This window comes from Zootermopsis nevadensis, unplaced genomic scaffold (assembly GCF_977971745.1).
Source record: "Zootermopsis nevadensis isolate Lab colony 2312 unplaced genomic scaffold, Znev_1.0 Znev_ptg000007l, whole genome shotgun sequence".
NCBI classification, from domain to species: Eukaryota; Metazoa; Arthropoda; class Insecta; order Blattodea; family Termopsidae; genus Zootermopsis; species Zootermopsis nevadensis.
The window spans coordinates 4408506-4429129 of NW_028259139.1; the positions used below are offsets into that span (position 1 = coordinate 4408506).

General features: G+C 35.8%; 1 protein-coding gene across 8 annotated transcripts in view; it reads left to right on the plus strand.

The window, feature by feature from the left end:
- Not1 (CCR4-NOT transcription complex subunit 1) overlaps positions 1-20624 on the plus strand; it is a 42455-nt gene that overhangs the window by 5341 nt on the left and 16490 nt on the right. For 3 of the 8 annotated variants that reach the window (XM_022065881.2, XM_022065875.2, XM_022065879.2), the window contains exons 4-24: positions 1423-1524; positions 1630-1790; positions 2995-3303; positions 4508-4693; positions 5277-5645; positions 6464-6574; positions 6698-6856; positions 8130-8245; positions 8614-8761; positions 9121-9502; positions 10130-10305; positions 10662-10786; positions 11457-11649; positions 12541-12744; positions 13209-13352; positions 14961-15140; positions 16070-16297; positions 16402-16536; positions 18312-18447; positions 19693-19904; positions 20306-20602. In XM_022065881.2, the coding sequence (XP_021921573.2) occupies positions 1423-1524; positions 1630-1790; positions 2995-3303; positions 4508-4693; positions 5277-5645; positions 6464-6574; positions 6698-6856; positions 8130-8245; positions 8614-8761; positions 9121-9502; positions 10130-10305; positions 10662-10786; positions 11457-11649; positions 12541-12744; positions 13209-13352; positions 14961-15140; positions 16070-16297; positions 16402-16536; positions 18312-18447; positions 19693-19904; positions 20306-20602 (4073 nt within the window). The remainder of the gene's footprint in view (positions 1-1422; positions 1525-1629; positions 1791-2994; positions 3304-4507; positions 4694-5276; positions 5646-6463; positions 6575-6697; positions 6857-8129; positions 8246-8613; positions 8762-9120; positions 9503-10129; positions 10306-10661; positions 10787-11456; positions 11650-12540; positions 12745-13208; positions 13353-14960; positions 15141-16069; positions 16298-16401; positions 16537-18311; positions 18448-19692; positions 19905-20305; positions 20603-20624) is intronic. The other 5 variants (XM_022065876.2, XM_087343995.1, XM_022065878.2 and 2 more) reach the window with 3 other exon arrangements.

The window sequence follows — 20624 nt, forward strand, 5'->3', positions numbered from 1 at the left end:
ATATTCAAGCTGGGGTGTTGTAAAACATGGAATTTCACGAGGTTTAATACTTGGCCCTGTGCTTTCTTTCATGTTGTCGTATAAGCAAAGAATATTTGTCAGTGTTTGTAACATATTTTATATGAGCTAAGCAACCCAGTGACCATGTGTCATTTTATAACAAGTTTATAAAAGTTTATTGATTGAAAAATTATATGCATCCAGTCGTAAATGCTCAGTCTGTTCTTATACTTTTTTCTGATCATGATTTGCATCCAGAAATTGAGTTCTTTTTACAGAGATCAAGTTTTACAATAAGCTTGCATCAACCGTTAAAAGTTTACATCATGATATGTATGTATATGAGATTACCTAGCTCATTTCTTCTGCTTGGTTATAAAAGAGTTTGTTTTAATTTAAAATTTTTGAGTTTCAAAGTGGTACAACTTTGATATAATTTTCTTTGCTCCTTTGATTGGTCCTCTATGTCTTAAAGTTTGGGCTGGAGGGAATTGGGTGCCTTGAGATTACTGTTCAGTTGATAAAATGCTGTTGGCAACAGAAATGTTTGTTTTTGTGAGAATGACCACAGAGGCTAAAAATTGAGAGTGTGAAGTATGTGTTAGAATAATGTTTATGCATTTGTATATGTGTGAAGAATATGAGCCGGGATAGCTCAGTCAGTATAGTGACTGGCTACGGGCTGGACGACTGGGGTTCAGTCCCCGACGGGGGCAGAGGATTTTTCCTCTAGCCTCTGCGTCCAGACCAGCTTTGGGGCCCACCCAGCCTCCTGTCCAATGGGTACCGGGATCCTTTCCCTGGGGTAAAGCCGGTCGGGGCGTGATGCTGACCGCTCACCCCCCCTCTAGTGCCGAGGTCAAGGAAGAGAGGAGCTATTCCTCCACTCCCCCCAAGCGCCTGCATGGCACGTAGCAGGACAGCTTTACTTTACTTTTATATGTGTGAAGAATAATGTGACGCTTGTTGGTGTAGGTAACTGGGTAGTTTGGAACAAGGTGTTTTTAGTAGGTCATTGTGCAAAACGTATGTTTGAATTTGCTCATATGTACAGATTGTTGAAGCATGCTTATGGTGTTAAAAATATAAAGGAGATCGTCGACTGAGGAAAATGAATTTGTTGTACCAGTGGCAGATGTCCTTTCAATCAACATTAACATATAAAGGTTTCTGGAGTATTGAGGTGTTTGTTTTGAAGACCTTATATATAAAATAACATTGTAGTTTAAAATTTTTTGTATGAATTTGCAGTGAAATGTAGTACTGTCAAGTTCTTATATGGCTGTGTAATGCATGTATTGGTATATGTTTGATCCAGAAATCTAGAATTGAATAATTCAGATTTTTTGAATTGCCAGATTATGGAACATAAATGTATATGAGATAATTTTAATTGTTATACGAGGATATTCTTTTCAACAGAAAGCAGCAGTAGTCAGCAGGAAGGAGGCCTCCACGACGCAACTCCTGAAGTTTTACATTTGATACTGACAAACCTTCTTTACGGGCCAAGGGATCAATTTGGTAATAGACCTCAATATTTGCTTAAAAATAGAATGTTATCATCTCATATTTAAATATATATAAAATGACTGCATCTTTTTTTCTTTTCTTTTTTTTTTTTTCCAGGCATAGCGGCTGAAACGAAAGAAACTTTCTTAAAAAGTCTTTGTCGTGATTTCCCTCGAGAACTTGTACCTGTTGTGTTAGCACCATTGTTATATCGAAGTAAAGGAGATCTGCCTATGGATAAAATTAATCAAGATAGTTCAACCATGACTAACACAATGGTATGTTTACGTTTTGGGGAAACCCTTTCTGTGTTTGATGTTAAGTGTCGTTTTATAAGTTCAATTGTGTGACATGTTTTCAGGTCAGAAATGTATCACAGCCTTCATTTATCTACTATCCATTACTTTATTGGTTTTGAAGAATGGTAATTGGAACTTCACATTTCATGCACCCTGTCAGTAGGTGGTTTATAGTCTTCAACAACAGGTTTCTAGCATGTATATTTAAAAATAATATGATAAACTACAGGAAGAATGAAAGGAAATGGAGGCTTGTTTAATTTTTAACTCATTTTAAACTGAATGGGCCAGATCTGTTTCTTGTATTCTGATGTAATATTATGCAAAAAAAGAATACCAGAAAGAATATTACATAAATACTTTTATAAGACAGTAACAAAATTTATAAAAAAATAAATGTGAACAAAGATAGCTTATGAAAGATCACAGTATCAAAATCGAAGGTTATATCAGTGTGATGGCAAGTTATTAATTTGGAAATGTCTTGGAAGTCAAATACTTTTGAATAATGATTATGAGACTTCCAAGTTCTCATGATAAGTGTGAGAATGGCTGTCTTCTGGGGTATCACACTATGTAGTGTGGTAGATACAGAACAACACTTCTAAGGATCTTACTGTATTCATTATCAGGATGAGGGGAATAAGTAATTTGGTAGGGGACTCTTTCACCTTGCAGTAGAATAAAATCATCTGTGACAGTATAATCATTGCCAGATGATTTGCTGTACATAAAGTCAGTCAACAAACTGACATACTTCACCTCTCCATGCATTGTTCAACCAAATGAACTCATTCATCTGTGTGCCTCCATTCAAAATAACAGAATGTTATTATGAGCGCATGCCAAGATATGTGTTGCCGAACACTTCTGCTTTTTATTTGGGAGTTACTGGTTTCAAATCTTAGCCCAGAGGCCATCTATCCTGACTGGGGTTTGTTGTGGTTTTCCTCGGTCCTTTCAGGTAAATATTTGGATAGTACCTTAAATTAGGCTATGACCGCTTCCTTCTGCAGCCCTTCCATTCCACTATATAGTCTGAGGTACTGAAAAAGAGTCATTAAATAAACTACAAATAAACTAGACTAGCCACGTCCTCCACCGATCTTGTATATTTCCTCACTATTGGTCTCTCATTTTGTATGATACATATGTGCTTATTGTGGTACTGGTATATTTCCAGTTGGATGGTTCATTAGCAGAACTGATCATGGAGATGGGATATGGGTTCTGCTCTTCAGTTGAAGAGTGTCGTAATAACCTTGTGAATCTTGGCGCACGAGAAATTACGCCACCAGCAGTGGCCCGTGTACTAAGCATGATGGTTCGCTCCCACACGGGCCTTGAAGAACAAGTTGCTCTACAGAATATCCAGACTCCAGCTAGCTTTTGGAGTAGTGGTGAGTCTGGATCAAAAGAGAAGGGAACTACAGATGCCAGCCATCCTACCTCATGGAATGTCGAAATATTTGTACAAACTTTGAAGGAACTGGTAAGCTTTTCAAAGTTCATAACCCCTCTATATTTTGCAGTGGAATAGAAATTCTGTTAGCTGTGATGTTGCCTGACCTGCCTTGTACTTGTTCTGTCTGTGTCTGTCTTAACGCAAGAAACTTGATGGTCACATGTTGATTGTTAATTTGTATATGCAATAGCCTGGACTAAACTGTACATTTCCCCCGCGTCACTACCTTGCGGTTAAAAGGGAAAAAGGTGCATTTACTGTGTAAACCAAAGACATTACCAATGTTGGAACTAAGACACCAAGCTACAAGTACTGTTGCTGGGAAATAGTCTTTTTGTTTGGATATTTTATGCTTCCTTATTTGCTACCGTATGATCCCTTTACCTTTCACTTCTAGCAGACATTGAATGTTCAGATTGCCCCAACTGATGTACTGGTGTTTGGACAGTGAGGTTACAACTTGCAGGTTCAGCTGTAGTGGTTGTTATATTGAGAACAAGTTTCACACAGTTGGTTTGATTTTATAAAGTATTAAATTTGTAAATGCTATATTTATATGTGGCAGGAAAATCAAATTTTATTATGCATTTTCACTAATTTCCCTTACAATAGGATTCCATTTTAAGTAATACTAGGATTTATTAAATTAATTTGTCTCATGTGTTGGCAGGCAAAGAAGCTATTGTTTTGTGGTTAATTTTATCTCTATGATTTATGAAGTGTTTGTTCTATTATACAGGAAGGAAAACATTTATAAAAGCACTTTGCATATTTTCAGCATACATTTTTAACAGATAATTAAAAATTGGTAGTGTGCAGCATACAACATTGTTTAATTGTTAGTAATTTAGTGTCAGTGTGAACAGTCTATTTGCTTTTGTGTGTGAACTTTTATCGACTGACTTGTCAGTTTGAGGAGGGCTGTGCATACCAGTACCATTGTCATGTAGAGTTGTGTGTATCAATATTATCATCTCAATTTCACTGTAATTATAAAGTAATTTATCGCTCTTCCGCTGCAGACACATTTGAAGGTAAAGTTTGATTGTACATATATGTTCTGTTATGTTCCTTACATTCTGTAAATATGTTTAATGTTGTATGTCGTAAGCCTGACCAGCCAACGTGTATTCACATCCATACTACGTGGCTGGATCCAGACTTAAACAATAGTATGCATGAAAGCTGTTTATGTAGAAAACGTGAACTGTAGACACATTTCTCCTTCTAGGTTCCAAGTTTGTCATGGGATGATATCATCATAGAGTTGGACCACGCAGAGTTTGTTGTGAAAGACAGGCAAGGATTAAATCTTCTGTTTATTGCCCTTAGGCTAGGGCTTCAGAATCAAGGATTTCGTCCAGAAATCTTCCCTGTTGATTTTTTGTACAGGCATTGGAAGAATGCGGATGGCCAGGTGAATGGTACTATAGAACCTTGTAATGTGAGATAAAGTTATGATTATTTGATCTGTGGTAGTTCTTTCTTGTGTTTAATCTCCCACAAAAAATTCATTCAATGAGAATTTAATATTTAAATCCAAGTTCTGATTTGCTGTTTGATATGAAAGAAAACTGCCATCTTTGTACTCACCACCATGAGAACCTCTGATCATACTGAATAGTCAAATATTGTTGCTCTGAACAAATCAGAATGATGTAAAATAGTTCTTATACTTGTAAAATTTGAGGTTTTCACAGCAGTGAGTATGAAGATTTCTGTCTTCTGGGTTGTTGCGCTGTGTAGTCTGGTCGATGTTTACCAACATTTCAGAGGTCATACTGCATCCGTCATCAGGGTGATTCATCGCCCTTGGCAAATATTGACCAGACTACACAGTGCAACAACCCAGAAGACAGAAATCTTCAGTTCTTATACTTATTACATGAAAGTAGGGACTATTTCATGCACCTTTGATAGTCTTGTGTGGAACACATCATGATTTTTTAATGTTTCTCTGTTCCAAAAATGAGATATTAATGTATTTTATCTTTCCACAGTTTTCATTGGTTCAGCAAATTTTAAAAAATCCAGATGTGTTTTGTTTTGCTGATTATCAATTCCATTCAGTGGCTGTGGACATCTTGAAGGCTCCTCCTGAAAGTGATAATAAGGAAATCACCACTTGGAGATCATTGGACCTGGTGGAAACCTTACTGTACCTGTCAGATCGTGGCCTCTACTCTCAAGTGCAGGAAATGTTTAAATTACCAATACAACACTGTCCAGATGTGCTGGTATTGGCACTTTTACAGATCAATCCTCCAGTTACTGTACTACGTCAAGAATTACTTACAAATTTGATACCTATATTTTTAGGAAATCATCCTAACTCAGCCATAATACTTCATCATGCATGGCATTCACAGGTACGGTACAAATTGTGATCGACATTTCAGTTTCAAAACTATAAATGTTAGTAGGCAGAAAAAAGAATTGTTATCCTGTGTCATGGATGAAAGCATATTTTTTTCCCAATTCTAAGCATTGGTGTGCAAAGTATTGGGATGTTACATACTGATAAATGCCATTTGATATGTCTCTTGAGTGACAATGGATTTGTGAATTAAACAAAAAAAACAAATGGAATCAATTCAGCATTGAGATTATTGACTTTAGATCAGTTGCATTTTGAATGAATGAAATCTTATGGAAAACTGATTCAACTAATTTGTCTTAAAATTTTGAATGTTTGAGTCTTTGGATCAGATTTCTTGGTAATTACTGCGTCATCTGTTGACTGGAGTGCCATGTGCTTAGGCAATTTTTGTGTCTTTATTTTTTTTTCCCTTGGCTTTAATATTTTTACTTCTTGAATTAATGTGTTTCTATTATGAATATGACTGTCTCGTGGTATGTCGCACTGTGTCGTCTCATAAATTTACATTACTGTATTACCCTGATAATGTTGATGATGGAGGCAGTAAACGTTAGTCAATTTCTGTGAGATTTCATGACAAAACAACCCAGAAGACTTTGTGCTTTCCACTATGAGGAACTGAAATGTCACGTGTTTTTATATTTTATTTTAGTGTCTAGTCAGGTGCATTAAAGAAGGGTATATGTCTTGTATTTTGTTTTGTGAATGAAAATGGTCTGATTGGTCTATAGATAGCACACCCATTCTCAGAATGAAAATCTTTATTGAAAAATAAGTGTGTTGTTGATATTATGTTTTTCTTTGCAGAATATTTCAATCAAACCAATTATCATGCATGCAATGGCAGAATGGTATATCAGAGGTGATAGTGACCAAACAAAGCTGTCTCGAATATTAGATGTTGCACAAGATCTGAAGGTAATCATCTTTTCTTTCACATGGCACAGTTAGTTTTATGAATAAATTGATTGCCTTTCCAAGTTTGTAAAGTTTTTTATATTTTTATTTTAATAACATGAATTTCATATTGAACCCTTTCAGGCTTTGTCAATGTTGCTGAATGCTCAGTCATTTCCATTTGTGATTGATTTGGCATGTCTTGCATCAAGACGGGAGTATCTGAAATTGGAGAAGTGGCTGACTGACAAAATTCGAGAACATGGAGAACCTTTCATATCAGCTTGTGTCAAATTTCTGCAGGTAACTTTTAAAGTCTGATATGTCAAAGTAATTATTCATATTATACCTTTCAACATGCATAAAAATGAAACACCTCTGTGATGTATGTGGTTTCCGGTATCACACTTCGGGATAAGGTAATTAATTTTAATTGTGTCTTTTATGCTGATGAGCAAAAAATCTCTTATCTGTATTTTAATCACTTTGATTGGAAAGTGATGATTGCTTTCATAATTGAATTATTTGTTCATTTATGTTGCATCCTTCCTCATTGTTGAACTGTTTGCCAAATGGTGATTAGTTGTAATTTAAATCACTGTCTCAAATTAGGGTTCACATCACCTACATCTGTTGACTTCTACTTAGACCCATTTAGTTCCTTCTGCCACATTCTTCTGTGTTCCTATTGCTGCGCTCGACAAAGCTCTTCTTGAGAAATTGCTGAAATCAATTGTCGAATATTTTCTTTAAGTGCTCCTGCAGTGTGCAGATAAATTGTGAACGTTATGTGAATTTAATACTTAGACCCTTTTTCCAAGAAATGATCAATGAAGAAAAGTCTTACGGTTTCTTCATGCAAGACAATGCTACAGCTCACACAGCTGATCGGTCGATGTTAGCATTAAGAGAAGTGTTTGGTGAACAAGTTATAGATCAGTGGCCTCTGCGTTCCCCAGACTTAAACCCGTGCGATTTTTACCTGTGGGGCATGCTGAAGAACAAAGTTTATGTAAACATTCCGCACACTGCAGAAGAACTTTAAGAAAATATTCGACAATTGATTTCGGCAATTTCCCAAGAAGAGCTTCTTCAAGTATTTCGAAACATGTTAACGAGATGTGAAGTTTGCCTGCAAGCACAAGGAAGTCATTTTGAACATCTTTCGTGATTTAAGGTAAGAACAATTAATGTAATAACATGTATTAGTGATGAGAAATATTCATAGTTCGCTGTTACTAGCGGCACTGAAACTGATTAGCCGGTCACCCACCGGAAGAACGCGCACAACTCCTGCCCACATCAACAGAGCGCCGGCCGACCACGCAATCCAAGCACGACCGCAGCCTCATAAATTGTAGACCCGGTATTAGCACTGCAGCTTTAGAACTGATTAAAATTACTGCCAACTACAATGATAACTACTGAACCATTATAGGTAAACCTGTGATCAGGAAGGAGCCATTTATATCATAGATATTCTTGTACGCAGCTGCTTTCTTGTCTATGTCTCAGTCTTTTAACATATAGGATTATTGCTAATGTTGTCTCTGCTTAATGATACTTGCATTTTTAGCGTCGGTGTCCACAGATAATGGGGAACAATGTGAAGGAAGAAAACTTACCTAAATCAGCACAGTTACCTCATGAGACGTTAACAACGATGCTAGCTTGTCTTCAGGGATGTGCTGGGTATGTAGTTTGTATGTTTTTTAGTATTCTCTTATAACCCTGGAGTTAATCATGGACAGTGAAGAGCCTCAGAAAAACCTGCTGTATTTATATCACAATTAGGATTGTGCAGACATGTCAGACTTGCAGCGTTTCATAAACTTGTTAGAGAACTGGGAAAGTCCAGTCAGTAGAATGACTTCACTCACAACACAGCTTTACTTTGTGTGGTAGATCCCTATTTCTTTATGTTCATTGTAAAATTTATAATATTCCAACCCACTACTTCAGTTCGCATGTCTCACTTCATTACTTTACTCACATTAGTGTTTGAAGTTTTTGTCCTTGACAAATATTAAAAATGAATCTGTAATCTGTTTTTATTTTAGGAGTGTTTCTCAGGATTTGTCACAGACCATCCTGACAATGGTTGGTAATTGTAGTATATTGCTAAGCAAACCTCGACAACCGCCTCCTGGAGTTTTGCGACACAGAGGCATAGAACCAGGATTTAATCCGACATCACTTGGAGGACAAGTAAGCAAAATGTTGAGTAAACAACTGACACCACCTCTTCATTAGCTTATTTTTATTGCCTTAGGTTTTTAAAATTTTTGTGAAAATGCAAAATATGGGAAATACAATTAAAATAATATATTAAAACATAAAAAGATTGGTACTTGTCATTGTATTATATGTATGTGCAAGTGAGATTATGGTTGTTTTTTACAAATACAACTTGGCATTTGTCCTTCAGAACAGTGTGCATTTTAGTAACATGCAAAAAGGTTTATTCTGTCTCGATTTTGCTATGCTACGTTTCAAGGGATCCATTGAATCACCATGTATAGTCCTTAAATTTGATGTATTTGTGAAAGGACCCTTCTCTCTTTCAGTTGTTTTCTGCAACTCAGGTCCCTCAAGTGGACCCTATTGCTAATATTGGTTCAAGTTTGGCCAGTATCAATCTTGCTGGTGCTCCAGCAGGTATGGGGCCTCCTAGCAGTTCTGCTTTCAATCTGCCAGGCGCCTTGGGCCCATTAGTTTCTGCACCAGGATCTCCCTCCAGGATCATGGGTCCTACTGCTCCAGGTCCATCACAGAGTCCATTTCCCCTTATTTCATTAGGTTCTCAGTTGCAGCACTCTGGAGCAGTTGGTACACAGGTTGGACCTGGACCAGCTGCCACATCCCTTGTTCCTGGTGTTGGAGTTGGTGCCATTGGGGCACTTGGAGGACGCATGGGCCCACAGTCCGGGGTGGAGAAGACACGGTTAGGTATGTGTACTAAGAATTACCACAGTCTTTTCTTTTTATTTCAGTTTGTATCAATGTAATGAAGATTATCATGTATGATTTGAGGTTTTCACAGCGGTGAGTATGAAGATTTCTGTCTTATGGGTTGTTGCACCGTGTAGTATGGTAGATGTTTCCCAACATTTCAGAGGTCATACTGTGTCTGTCATCAGGGAGATTGGCTTTCTTGATTTGAAAGTTACGGACTATTGTGCGGGTTATAGTAATATATTTAATAATTTAAAAATGTGAATGTGTGGGAACAAGAAGACAAAAATTATTGTTGTGGTTAAATTATGAGTAAATTCAGGAAAATTATTGTCTGTACAAAAACACTAAATGTTGTGACAAGTAAACCAAATATTTTATTGTTTGTTTTGTATAGTAGTGAAACATGATCTCAGAGGGATTTGCCATGTTAAGACCAGGTATCCCTCACTAATGTGACCAAGAATAGATGATGCAATCAGAAAGAGCAATCTGAGGACAGATTAAAAGAAAGTGTTACGTGTTACAGGACGTTACAAGAGAATTATGAGCAAGAGCAAAAATATCCCATAGTTGATTATTTAAAAACTGCTTTAAATTATTGATGTACCCTCATTTCAGGTGAAGCATCAAGCATCTTTCCAGAAATGTCACAGAACGTGTCAAAGGAAATTGAAGATGAAGCAAACAGCTACTTTCAGAGAATTTACAACCACCCACCACATCCTACCTTATCAATTGATGAGGTTCTAGAAATGTTGAAGAAGTTTCAAGATTCATCCAACAAGAGAGAGCGAGTAAGTTAATACAACAGTTTCACCAGTTCTTGCAATTCAGTGTACCTATATCCTTGAAGGATCTGTGAAGTCCTCTGTTTTTGTGTAATGTCTGTGAGTTGGTGTGTAGGAACTTTTTTTAAAAAGTAACTATATACTAAAATTCTTTTGCCTGAACTCAAGCTGCTGTTATAAATTTAAAGTATTTTGTACATTATCGTATCCAAATCATGTGATTGAGGTTTGTTGCAGATCCAAAATAAAGAATAGGCATATAAAATAGGTTGAGCCGAGGGGAGCAAGAGGATTGGCCAAGAGGATATGTTGATGTGTTCTGTAAGATAGTGTGAACATCTGTGGTTTTTTTGTATTTGCAGGAGGTCTTCAACTGCATGTTGCGGAATCTTTTTGAAGAGTACAAGTTTTTCCCCCAGTATCCAGATAAGGAGCTGCATATCACTGCTCAGCTTTTTGGTGGTATTATTGAGCGAGGTCTTGTTAGGTAAATTGTGTTTTTGCATTTAAATGCTGCGTGGTTATATTGTTATTTTATTACTTAGACTTTTAACTGCTTGTCATGATTGCCACTGTTTGTTGTAAATTCTGGAAGTTTTGTTTTGATATGTCAACTACCTTATTCATTCGATTACTTAGGTTTTTGTTGCTGTGGTAACAGTGGGTTAATTAGGTTGGAATGAAATTTACAAAGTGTTGGCTGTGTGTAGAAACACAAATATTTTGTGTTGAAAACTGCCTTGGATGTTTGTTTAAACTTTCAACAAAACTAATAGCTTATATTTTCGTCCATAATCCTAGGGAATTGTGCTATTACCATGTAATACAAGACATATGCTTCCTGTTATTTGAGTCAGATTTTTCCGAAAAAATCAGTTTTCCAGTGAGCTATTTTAAATTTGTAAAATGCATGTAGGCTCGTGTCTTAAAACTTGGATCTCTTATGAAGTCAAGTTTTTAAAAAATGTAAATATTCCTGCATGGGCAATTGTCTGAAAGAGATATTTTATTTTGTGGTACTCATAAACTACATATGTTTCTGATTTCCAAACAATAAGTTAAATATTTGACCTGTAGATGTTAGGTTTTAACTTTAATTTGTAGTTAGACAAAAAACATAATGTCTGCATGTAATATTTGTTTTTATTTCTTTATAGCAGTTATATGACCTTAGGTCTGGCTCTGCGATTTGTATTGGATGCCCTGAGGAAACCAAATGCAAGCAAAATGTACTACTTTGGAATTGCAGCACTTGATCGATTCAAATCTCGGTTGAAGGATTACCACAAGTACTGTGAGCACGTTGCAGCAATCCAGCATTTTTGTGATTTCCCTCCACACTTGATTGAGGTAACCAATATAGTAGGAATTCATTTTATATATGAGGTGGTATCAAAAATAATTATAATGTATTTATAAACAAATATGTTTAAGTGATGCAAATTTTGCATGATGCCACCTTTGGGGCCATCATTAGAAGCATGTTTTAAACGCAAGTACTTGTTATGAATTTTTCTGAATCTCCAAACCATCGCAACATGACGTGGAATTTGGAATGTATTTACCGTATCTGAATTTCACAACTCAATGGGCAGGCAGATAATGCCACACATCATCATTACTTACATGATGTAGGCCAGGAGTCTTGCGGCATCGTCACCATATACCACATAGCTCTCTCATAGCAACCATTTGCAAACATGGATGCTAGACTTTCAATTTACAGTTGTGGATGATTTAGGCAATTTTCCATTTCCAGTTATTTCCATGTGATTTACTACTTTAGTGTACTGAGTAACTGAACATTGCAAAATCATACTATCTGCTAAATAAAGGTATACTGTGTGCCTGTTTTGAAACTCTAAATATTGGCTCTTATTTTTCTCTTATCTAGTTTAATGTATCGAGAATGAAGGTGACACTTTTATATTTAATGCAGTACCATCTTAATGGGTGCATTCTCAATTTTTGGTGGTTACCTCATAAATAATATACTTCTCACATTTCATATATCCTGTACTCTTGATTCTTCTTGGTTGTAATGTTTCCACTTTTAAGAGGGTCATCTGACTACCTAGTATCTTCTCATAACTCTGTCATTGCAATCTCCCCCTCAGTTTGTTTACATGAGCTTCCCATCTTTTGTGTCACATTGTTCCTAACCTGTTATTTCCATCATACTGTTGGTCTGTCGTGGTTTAAATTAAGTAGTTGAATAATGTTCTGTGCTTTAATTTTAAGTATGTGGAATATGGCCTTCAGTCCCAAGAACCTCCAAATAGACCACAGGGTCCAGTTTTGCCAGTTACTCTGCAGTCAGTGTTGACACCCATACCAGTAGCTACAACTGCATACAAGACAGTTACAGCAACAACTGTAACCACTACAACAACGGTAGCAAAAACTCCAACAACCACTCCAGCAATAGCTACACGAGTAAGTGGGGTACGCAGTGTTTTGTTTTATTGACTTTTCATTTGACCTCTTTGCATGTTGTTTAATGCTGTGGGTGTGTGGTTGTGTTTCACATTTGTTTTGATGTGCTTTTGTACAAGTACCAAGTGCGTAATTAAACAGTGTTGTCTCATACAGTAGCTTTGTCACTAAAGTAATGAGCTGTAGAGTGCATGATTTGGGTTCAGTTTTTAGGTGCATTCATTATGCATGAAACAACTCTGAAGTGGATGAAAACAATTTTCATGAAGTTTGATATTAGAGAATATTATGAAAAATTATCAAGACATTTTGGTTTTCTTTTAGATAAGATAAGTTTACTGACCACTATACATAAGAACATAAGTACTGTACTTGTGTGAATGTAAGCCTGTATAAGCTAATTGTACAACAACAAAAGGTATGTTGAACTGAAGGCGAATATTGTGTAAGGTGTATTGTTACCTGTTTTTCAGCCGTCAATCGCAAATGCTACAAACATTGATACGTTACTAGTAGCAACTGAAAAGGAAGACAAGATGACTGCTCCTCCAGAAGCCCTGCAGGATAAAATTGGTTTTGTCTTCAATAACCTGAGTCAACTGAATTTGCAGACAAAGGTAAGTTGAAAGTGTCGTGTTATTGGGTGTTTTTATGTAGGGTAAGAAAGTGGAATGAATTTTATGGAGATTTTTTGATATTTTTATATGCAATTCTATGCGGTAATTGAAATTGTCAGCTAACAGAAGTACCTACTGAGGTGTATGACCACTCATTCACAAAGTAACATTTCCCAGATGTCAGTTCACAAAAATGCTTTGTAATCAGGTTTACAAAAGCTATTAAATTACACTATTTCAGGTTTTCATTATAGAGCAGTCTTTTGTTTCAATACATTTTCATCCAGTGAATGTTGGTAATATTTAAAGTGTTTATTATGGAATGTGAATTAGTTTAAAGATATGCACTTAAACCAGTTTAGTATAATCTTGTCCAAGGACATTATAATGACATTCAGTCACCTGAAGACAGGAATAAAACCAACTTCTGACTGTAATGCTCTGTATTATCAAATATACCTCCGATAATATCAAACATAGTGTTTTTTATTGAATCAGCTGTTGTCACATACCTTTACAGAATGAATAAAAAAGACTGCTTGAATTCACATCATCAGCATGAACATTATAAGCTGTATTTTACGTAACCTCTGTTCATGTATGCCTCCTTGTTTTAAGCATTTGCAGCAACATGGCATATTAAATTACTGGGAATTTTTTTCTTTGTCATTCATTTTTTATGGTCTCAAAAGTGTATAGTGTAAGTTTTAACCTCTCTGTCAGGACTTTCAGAAACTTTTTCACTGATATGATCATCATAATTTCATTGGCATATTACTGTTTTGTCAGTAATTTGTAGAATGAACTAGAAACATGTATCCAGACTTTTCTGTACTTAGTATGACTGTGTTTATTAGTTGTTCTGATGTGGAAATGTTAATTCCTAAATACATATAAGGGAAATCACTGTTTATTGTAAAAAAACCTCTGAACTTTACTCTTTCAGCTATATGACAGTTCCCCAGACATTCAAGATTTGCTGCCACACATACCCTTTTTTTAGCAACTTGCAAACTGCTAAGATATAAATGAAGGCAATTTTTTGAAACTTCATGCCAGGTTATTAAAAATGCTAGGCAAACAGGCTTACATATTAGGCCTCCTCAGTGTCTTAACATATTTTATTGTTATTCTTATTAACAACTCACTTAAAATTACAATAATATTTTAACTTAGGCAGTAACTATTTCTTTATTGTGCTGCATGGTAAATTATAATAAGAATGTACATATGCCACATAAAACATGTTGGCAGGATGCAGTTTGAGATCCCCTAGGTTATATGATTTCATTCTGAGCTGTATTTATATTTTTGGACTATGGGTGTCTTTCCTTGGGATTGCATAAAACTGATACCAAATCAATATTGATATATTTTGTGTCCCATTGACTTGCAGGCTTTGCGTCTAATAATCATAGATTTTAATTAAAAACCAGTTAGAAATAGTTTTATGTGTTGTCTTCTGTCAGAGGCTTTGGCTGCCATCTTGTATGAACTATCTTTTCTAGAAACATTGATAGTAGGCTATTTCCTGACAGCCAAACTTCAGTAATTCAGACATTTGAAGTTTTAATCATTGCATTTTACTCTATGTTGTTTCATTTTCAGTGTGATGAACTGCGAGACATTGTGACAGAGGAATATTGGCCCTGGATGGCCCAGTATTTAGTGATGAAGCGAGCAAGCATAGAACTTAACTTCCATACACTGTATTCCAACTTTCTAGATGTCTTGAAGATTCCAGAGCTCAATCAAATGGTGTTAAGAGAAACTTTTAGGAATATAAAAGTAAGCTATCTGCTTAACATGAAACTTATTACAGTAACGATGACAACATAATTGTTCAGCTCAAATATTTATGATGTAATTGTTTTTTGCACTTTAAAGAAAAAGGATGAATTGTTGAAATGATTTTGTTTACTATCCATTATGTTGCGGTGTATGCATTATTTTTACTTCTGTGTTACTGTAAATAATTGAGATTTGCTTATTGTACATTTTTAAAATATTGAATGGAATTTTTGGCTGGCATTTAAACATATATGTTTGTGCCAAAAATAAGTACATTTAAACATTAAACCATTGGGGTATAGCACCTTTTAAACCTGCTGTACTATTATAGCATTGCTTCCGCAGAAACAGTTACATTCTCATCAGTAGAAAAATACCTTGAAAGTTATACCATGTCTGATATTTCTGTCCCTTGTCAAAGCATGTAAAGCATTTTGGATGAGATTCTCATGAAGTTGTTCATAATTATATTCTATCCCTTTCAAAAGTTTGTGTATTGATGTTTTGTTTTGTGATTTTATAAAAGTATCTTCAGAGAATTTGCTGTTCTTATGTTGCTTTCACTGCATAAAATGAATTTCAAACAAGACAGAGGTTTTTCTGCTTATATAGTAGTCAAAGCTCCTCCTATTAACACTTTCTGTTGTACAATAAATAAACTATCTGCATTATTGGCATTAACTTTCTACCATTTGACACATCTAAGTTTATAGTTTTATTTTTCAGCAACATCTGCAGTTGTGATATTTACAATACTCCTTTAAATCCTCTGAAATAGGGTATCAGCATTGAAATGGCCCGAGTACATGTTGAAACATACCAGTATTTTTGCATATATAAGTAAATAAATAATGTTTGTCATGATTCATTTATTACATGCTTAATTTTTTAATCTATTTGGATGACTAACCTTCAACTTATTTCAGGTGCTGTTACGAAGTGACAAAGGTATTGCAAATTTTTCTGATCGGTCATTGTTGAAGAATCTGGGTCATTGGCTTGGAATGTTAACTCTTGCAAAGAGCCGACCCATTCTGCAAGTGGACATAGATTTGAAAGCCTTGCTTGCCGAGGCTTATCACAAAGGACAACAAGAACTCCTGTATGTTGTACCATTTGTCGCTAAAGTGCTTGAGTCTTGTTCAAAAAGTAAGGTATGTAATCTGCTCTCTGTGCTAACTGCAGTGAAAATAAATGGGTTTGATTGGAATAAGGGCTAATATGTGTAAATATTTTTACACACCTTTGCTTCTTTCAGGTGTTTAAACCTCCAAACCCATGGACCATGTCCATTATGAACGTTCTGGCAGAGCTTCACCAAGAGCCAGATCTTAAGCTGAACCTAAAGTTTGAAATTGAAGTTCTGTGCAAGAATTTGAACATTGATGTTGTTGTAAGTAACTGTTGTAACATTATTGGTTAATTTTTGTTTTCTTAAAATCAGAATATTGCCAGACACTGTTCCTGTGTTTGTAGATTCTGACTTTTGTGTTGTCAGTTTGTAAGCATCATTTTGTATATATTAATGGATTTTTGATTCTTCCATTTAAAATCTAATAATTTAATTTAAAGATAACAGGACAGCTTGTTGAAAAGCATTCCCCTTATACAAATGTTCTGCTCTTTGTATATTTTATTTTACACAATTTTTTTTGTTGAATTTGTCTTCAAATTCTAGTTTATAAACCTGCTACAAGTGCATCTTGTAGGGTTCTTTAACGTCTGGTTCTAAAATTGTTCTCAAAATATTCAGAGAATTTGGTATATAATTCTGTTACATAGATATCCAGCCTTTAGTTCATTTCATTGCTAAATTTTAAATAATCAAACATTGAAGCAACACAACTTCTGTAACTTTTTGTCCTGTTGTTCAAAATAACAGTTGATTTTGAAAGTGAATTTATTTTTCAAATGCAGCTCTTGCTTAAGATTTGAGTGGTTGATGACATATCATGTTGTTAGTTCCTTGTTATGGGAATTTATTCTAAATTTTTTAAAATCTATATAACATGCAGCTTGAAGAGTGTGTCTTGCATTTTGAAACCAGAGTTCTTTGTGAGATTTCAGGTTCTCACAGCAACCAGTATAAAGATGGCTGTCTTCTGTGTTGTTGCACCTTGCAGTCTGGTAGATGTTTACTGATGTTTCAAAGGTGCTCACTGCTTCCATCATCAAGTCGATCGGATGATGGAGGCAGTTACCAGCTATATACCAGTGAAGTTACACCAGACTACATGCCACAGCATCCCAAAAGACAGTCTTTGTTAACGATTGAGTGTGCTTGAAAAAAAAATAATGCTGGTAGTAGAAGATGGTCTTCTGGGTTGTTGCTGTATACCAACATTTGGGAGGAACAAACTGCCTCCATCTTGAGGGCTGAAGTGTTGAATAGGGGCTAGGAGGAGCAGACCATGGGGATTTTCTATGCACAGCCATGAAATGAGAGGATATGGAGCAGTGTCTGGACCAGATGGAAATTGCTCCATCTTACGCAATGCAGCAACCCAGAAGACTGCCTTCAGAATACACATCACCATGAAAATCTGAACTACAAAATGTTGAGATTATTTGGATCTAAGAGAAGTGATGTCACAGGAGTAGTAATTGTCACCCATGCACAGTGTACTGCAGCATTAGAATTAGATAGTGAGGTTATATTTTGATCAAAGGGGTATAGTATTGTCCCATTGGTGGGCTTTCATAGTGACAATGATGAAGTTCTGCGTTCTGTAACAAGGTATTTGTTAAGTAGTTGAATGACTTCTAACTGTTAAAATGAATACCCTATTTTTGTTTTGTTTGTTGAAATATGTATTAGGTAGTGGGTAATTGCAAGTGTTAATATGCTGATTTTGGTCTTCTGCATTGTAATGTTGTACACTTGTCAGTAGACACCAACGTTTTTAAGGAATATATTGCTTCTATCTTCAGGACTCAAGATAACCTCAAATCTCATGTGTTCTAATATGTTTATGTAGTATCCGGCTGGAAATATCTTTGATTTTTGTATAATTCTATGTACAAAGTATGTAAAAAAATGCAGTCTTGGCAGTGCTTCATTTTAATCCTTACATTTAGGCTTCACAGGCTTCTTCAAATTCAGATATCTGTTCTGAAGAAGGCTTGTGCTAAGTGTAATCATGTTAAGTTGTATTGTGTTCATTACAGGATCTGAAGCCATCTCTGTACCTGAAAGATCAGGAGAAGTTGAGGAATTTGGAGTACCAGTTATCACATCCCAATAAAAAGCCAGAACCTCCATCCCAGCCAGCCATATCGCAATCTCCAGCTCAGCAGCAGACAGGTTTGCAAATAGTAAAGTGACTGAAGTGTCGGGCTAATGATCATGTTTGTTTATATACCAAAAAAAAGTTGGGAGATTATTAGAGACTATAAGAAGGCATCTATATAGAACATTTTTTATAGAAAAGAAGCTGTAGCAGTCTTTCTGGCAAAGGAATGTTTATATTATTAAAATAGAGCCATGGTAGCACAGAAATTAGTGTCTTGCTGCAGGCTGGGTGACCAGGACTTGGTCTCTTGTAGGAGTAAGGGATTTTTCTTCCAGCCTCTGCATCAGATCAGTTTTATGGCTTAGGCTACCTCCTATCCAGTGGGTATTGGGTGTAAAGCACTAAACTTTTTAATGTGCGTTTCTGCTACTATGACACACCACAAACTTTAAAAGAAGAAAATGTCTTTGTATCTGTATTGTTCAGGAAACTTTCTCTTTCTAAAATTCTACATATTTTTTGTTTGAGATTTTAAAGGGATGTGTTTGTAATTGTGTCAAGAAAGTAAAATAAGGACAAGATGATGCACAAAATTTGTATTTCCTTTTCCATTTGGTGATGACAAGCCTTAGTTTTTACTCATGTTATTCAATGTACACAGCTGATTTGTGTACTTTATTTCTTTTTCATTGTCTGTTAGCAACTTGGTGGAAATGGACATTTGAGGTTATGTTGGTCAACTCTCAGATCTTACATAAACATAATTGAATACATTTACAAGGCAAATTATGAAGTATGATTATATAATTAACCCTTGAAAGTCTAGTGGTACCAACATGTCTTACCTGCTTTAGAAATCAACAACTCTTCATTTTGTATGTATGGGTTTCAAATGACTGTAAACAGTGATTATTTCCATAAACAACATTAACCAATATATCTGTTTATTGGTGAAGGGTTGTGGTTTTTGTGGCAAGGGCTGAATTCTTAAAAATTATTTAGATTAACTTTGGCTGCAGAGGGTTAATGTGTGTTCTGCTTGAAAATATTTTTGAGTGGTCACCGTGTTCTTTCCACAACAAATTTGAAGGCAGTTTTATGATTGACAGAATTGTTGAACCTTCCACATGGGTTTACAGAGCCACCGTGTTACTGAAAATGGTACTGAATGAATGAGTTGAAAGCGTGGGATGACCATATTGAGTTACAGAATAATGTGTTTGTAATCTAGGACATTGTCTTTTAATTTAATATCACATTTCTTGATAACATTCTTTTTCATGCTGAACAAAAGTAAGATTTTTTATTACTTGCAGCTCCAGCCACATCTGCAACTGTAGTATCAGCAGAAGAGATATCTCAGATTGCAATCTCATCAGCACCAACACCACCCACATCAGTGGCACCAACAAATACCACACCTACTTCAAATTTGCCAGCTGGGCCACCAGATCCTCGATTCAGTTACGTGGACATTAATGTGGCTGGGATTGGTAATTTGGCACCTCATGTAACTGTGAATGGACAGGTAAGCATATAATTAATTTTATGCAGTTACAAGAATCAGAACAATTTGGATATAAAGTCACATATCTACACATACTTGTTTAGTTATATAAGTACTTAAAATTGGTGTCATCACAAGTGTCAACTGCATTCAAAACATCAGAATTTGCATTGCAGGGAAGTGACATTTGTATGCAACTTCAAATTCTCAGATAAGATGGTAACACTGTGCAGACAGTAGGAATGCATTTTTGTAGCTCAGGAAGTAGGAAGTAAAGTCAGGTGTTGCAGTGACTTTGTGGACTAATCGTATATCACAGTGAACAGAAGTTAGTGGATAATTGACTTGTTGAATGCTGCATCTGTAGGGTTAAGCTCTTTCATGTCAGTAACAAATAAAAGTGGAAATTATCTTTTTCACAGCTGGCTCTGTTCCAAACTCACCCTCATCTCAAGCAGTTCATTCGACCAGCCGTGGAGCGAGCTGTACAGGAATGGATTCATCCTGTTGTGGACAGATCCATCAAGATAGCGCTCACCACATGCGAACAGATAGTCAAGAAAGATTTTGCCTTAGATCCAGATGAATCTCGTATGCGCGCAGCTGCACATCATATGGTTCGAAATTTGACTGCAGGAATGGCTATGATTACTTGTCGGGATCAGTTGCTGGTTTCAATTAGTACAAATCTCAAGCAGACATTTTTATCTACACTTATGGTAAGTTTGTGTGTGTGTTGCA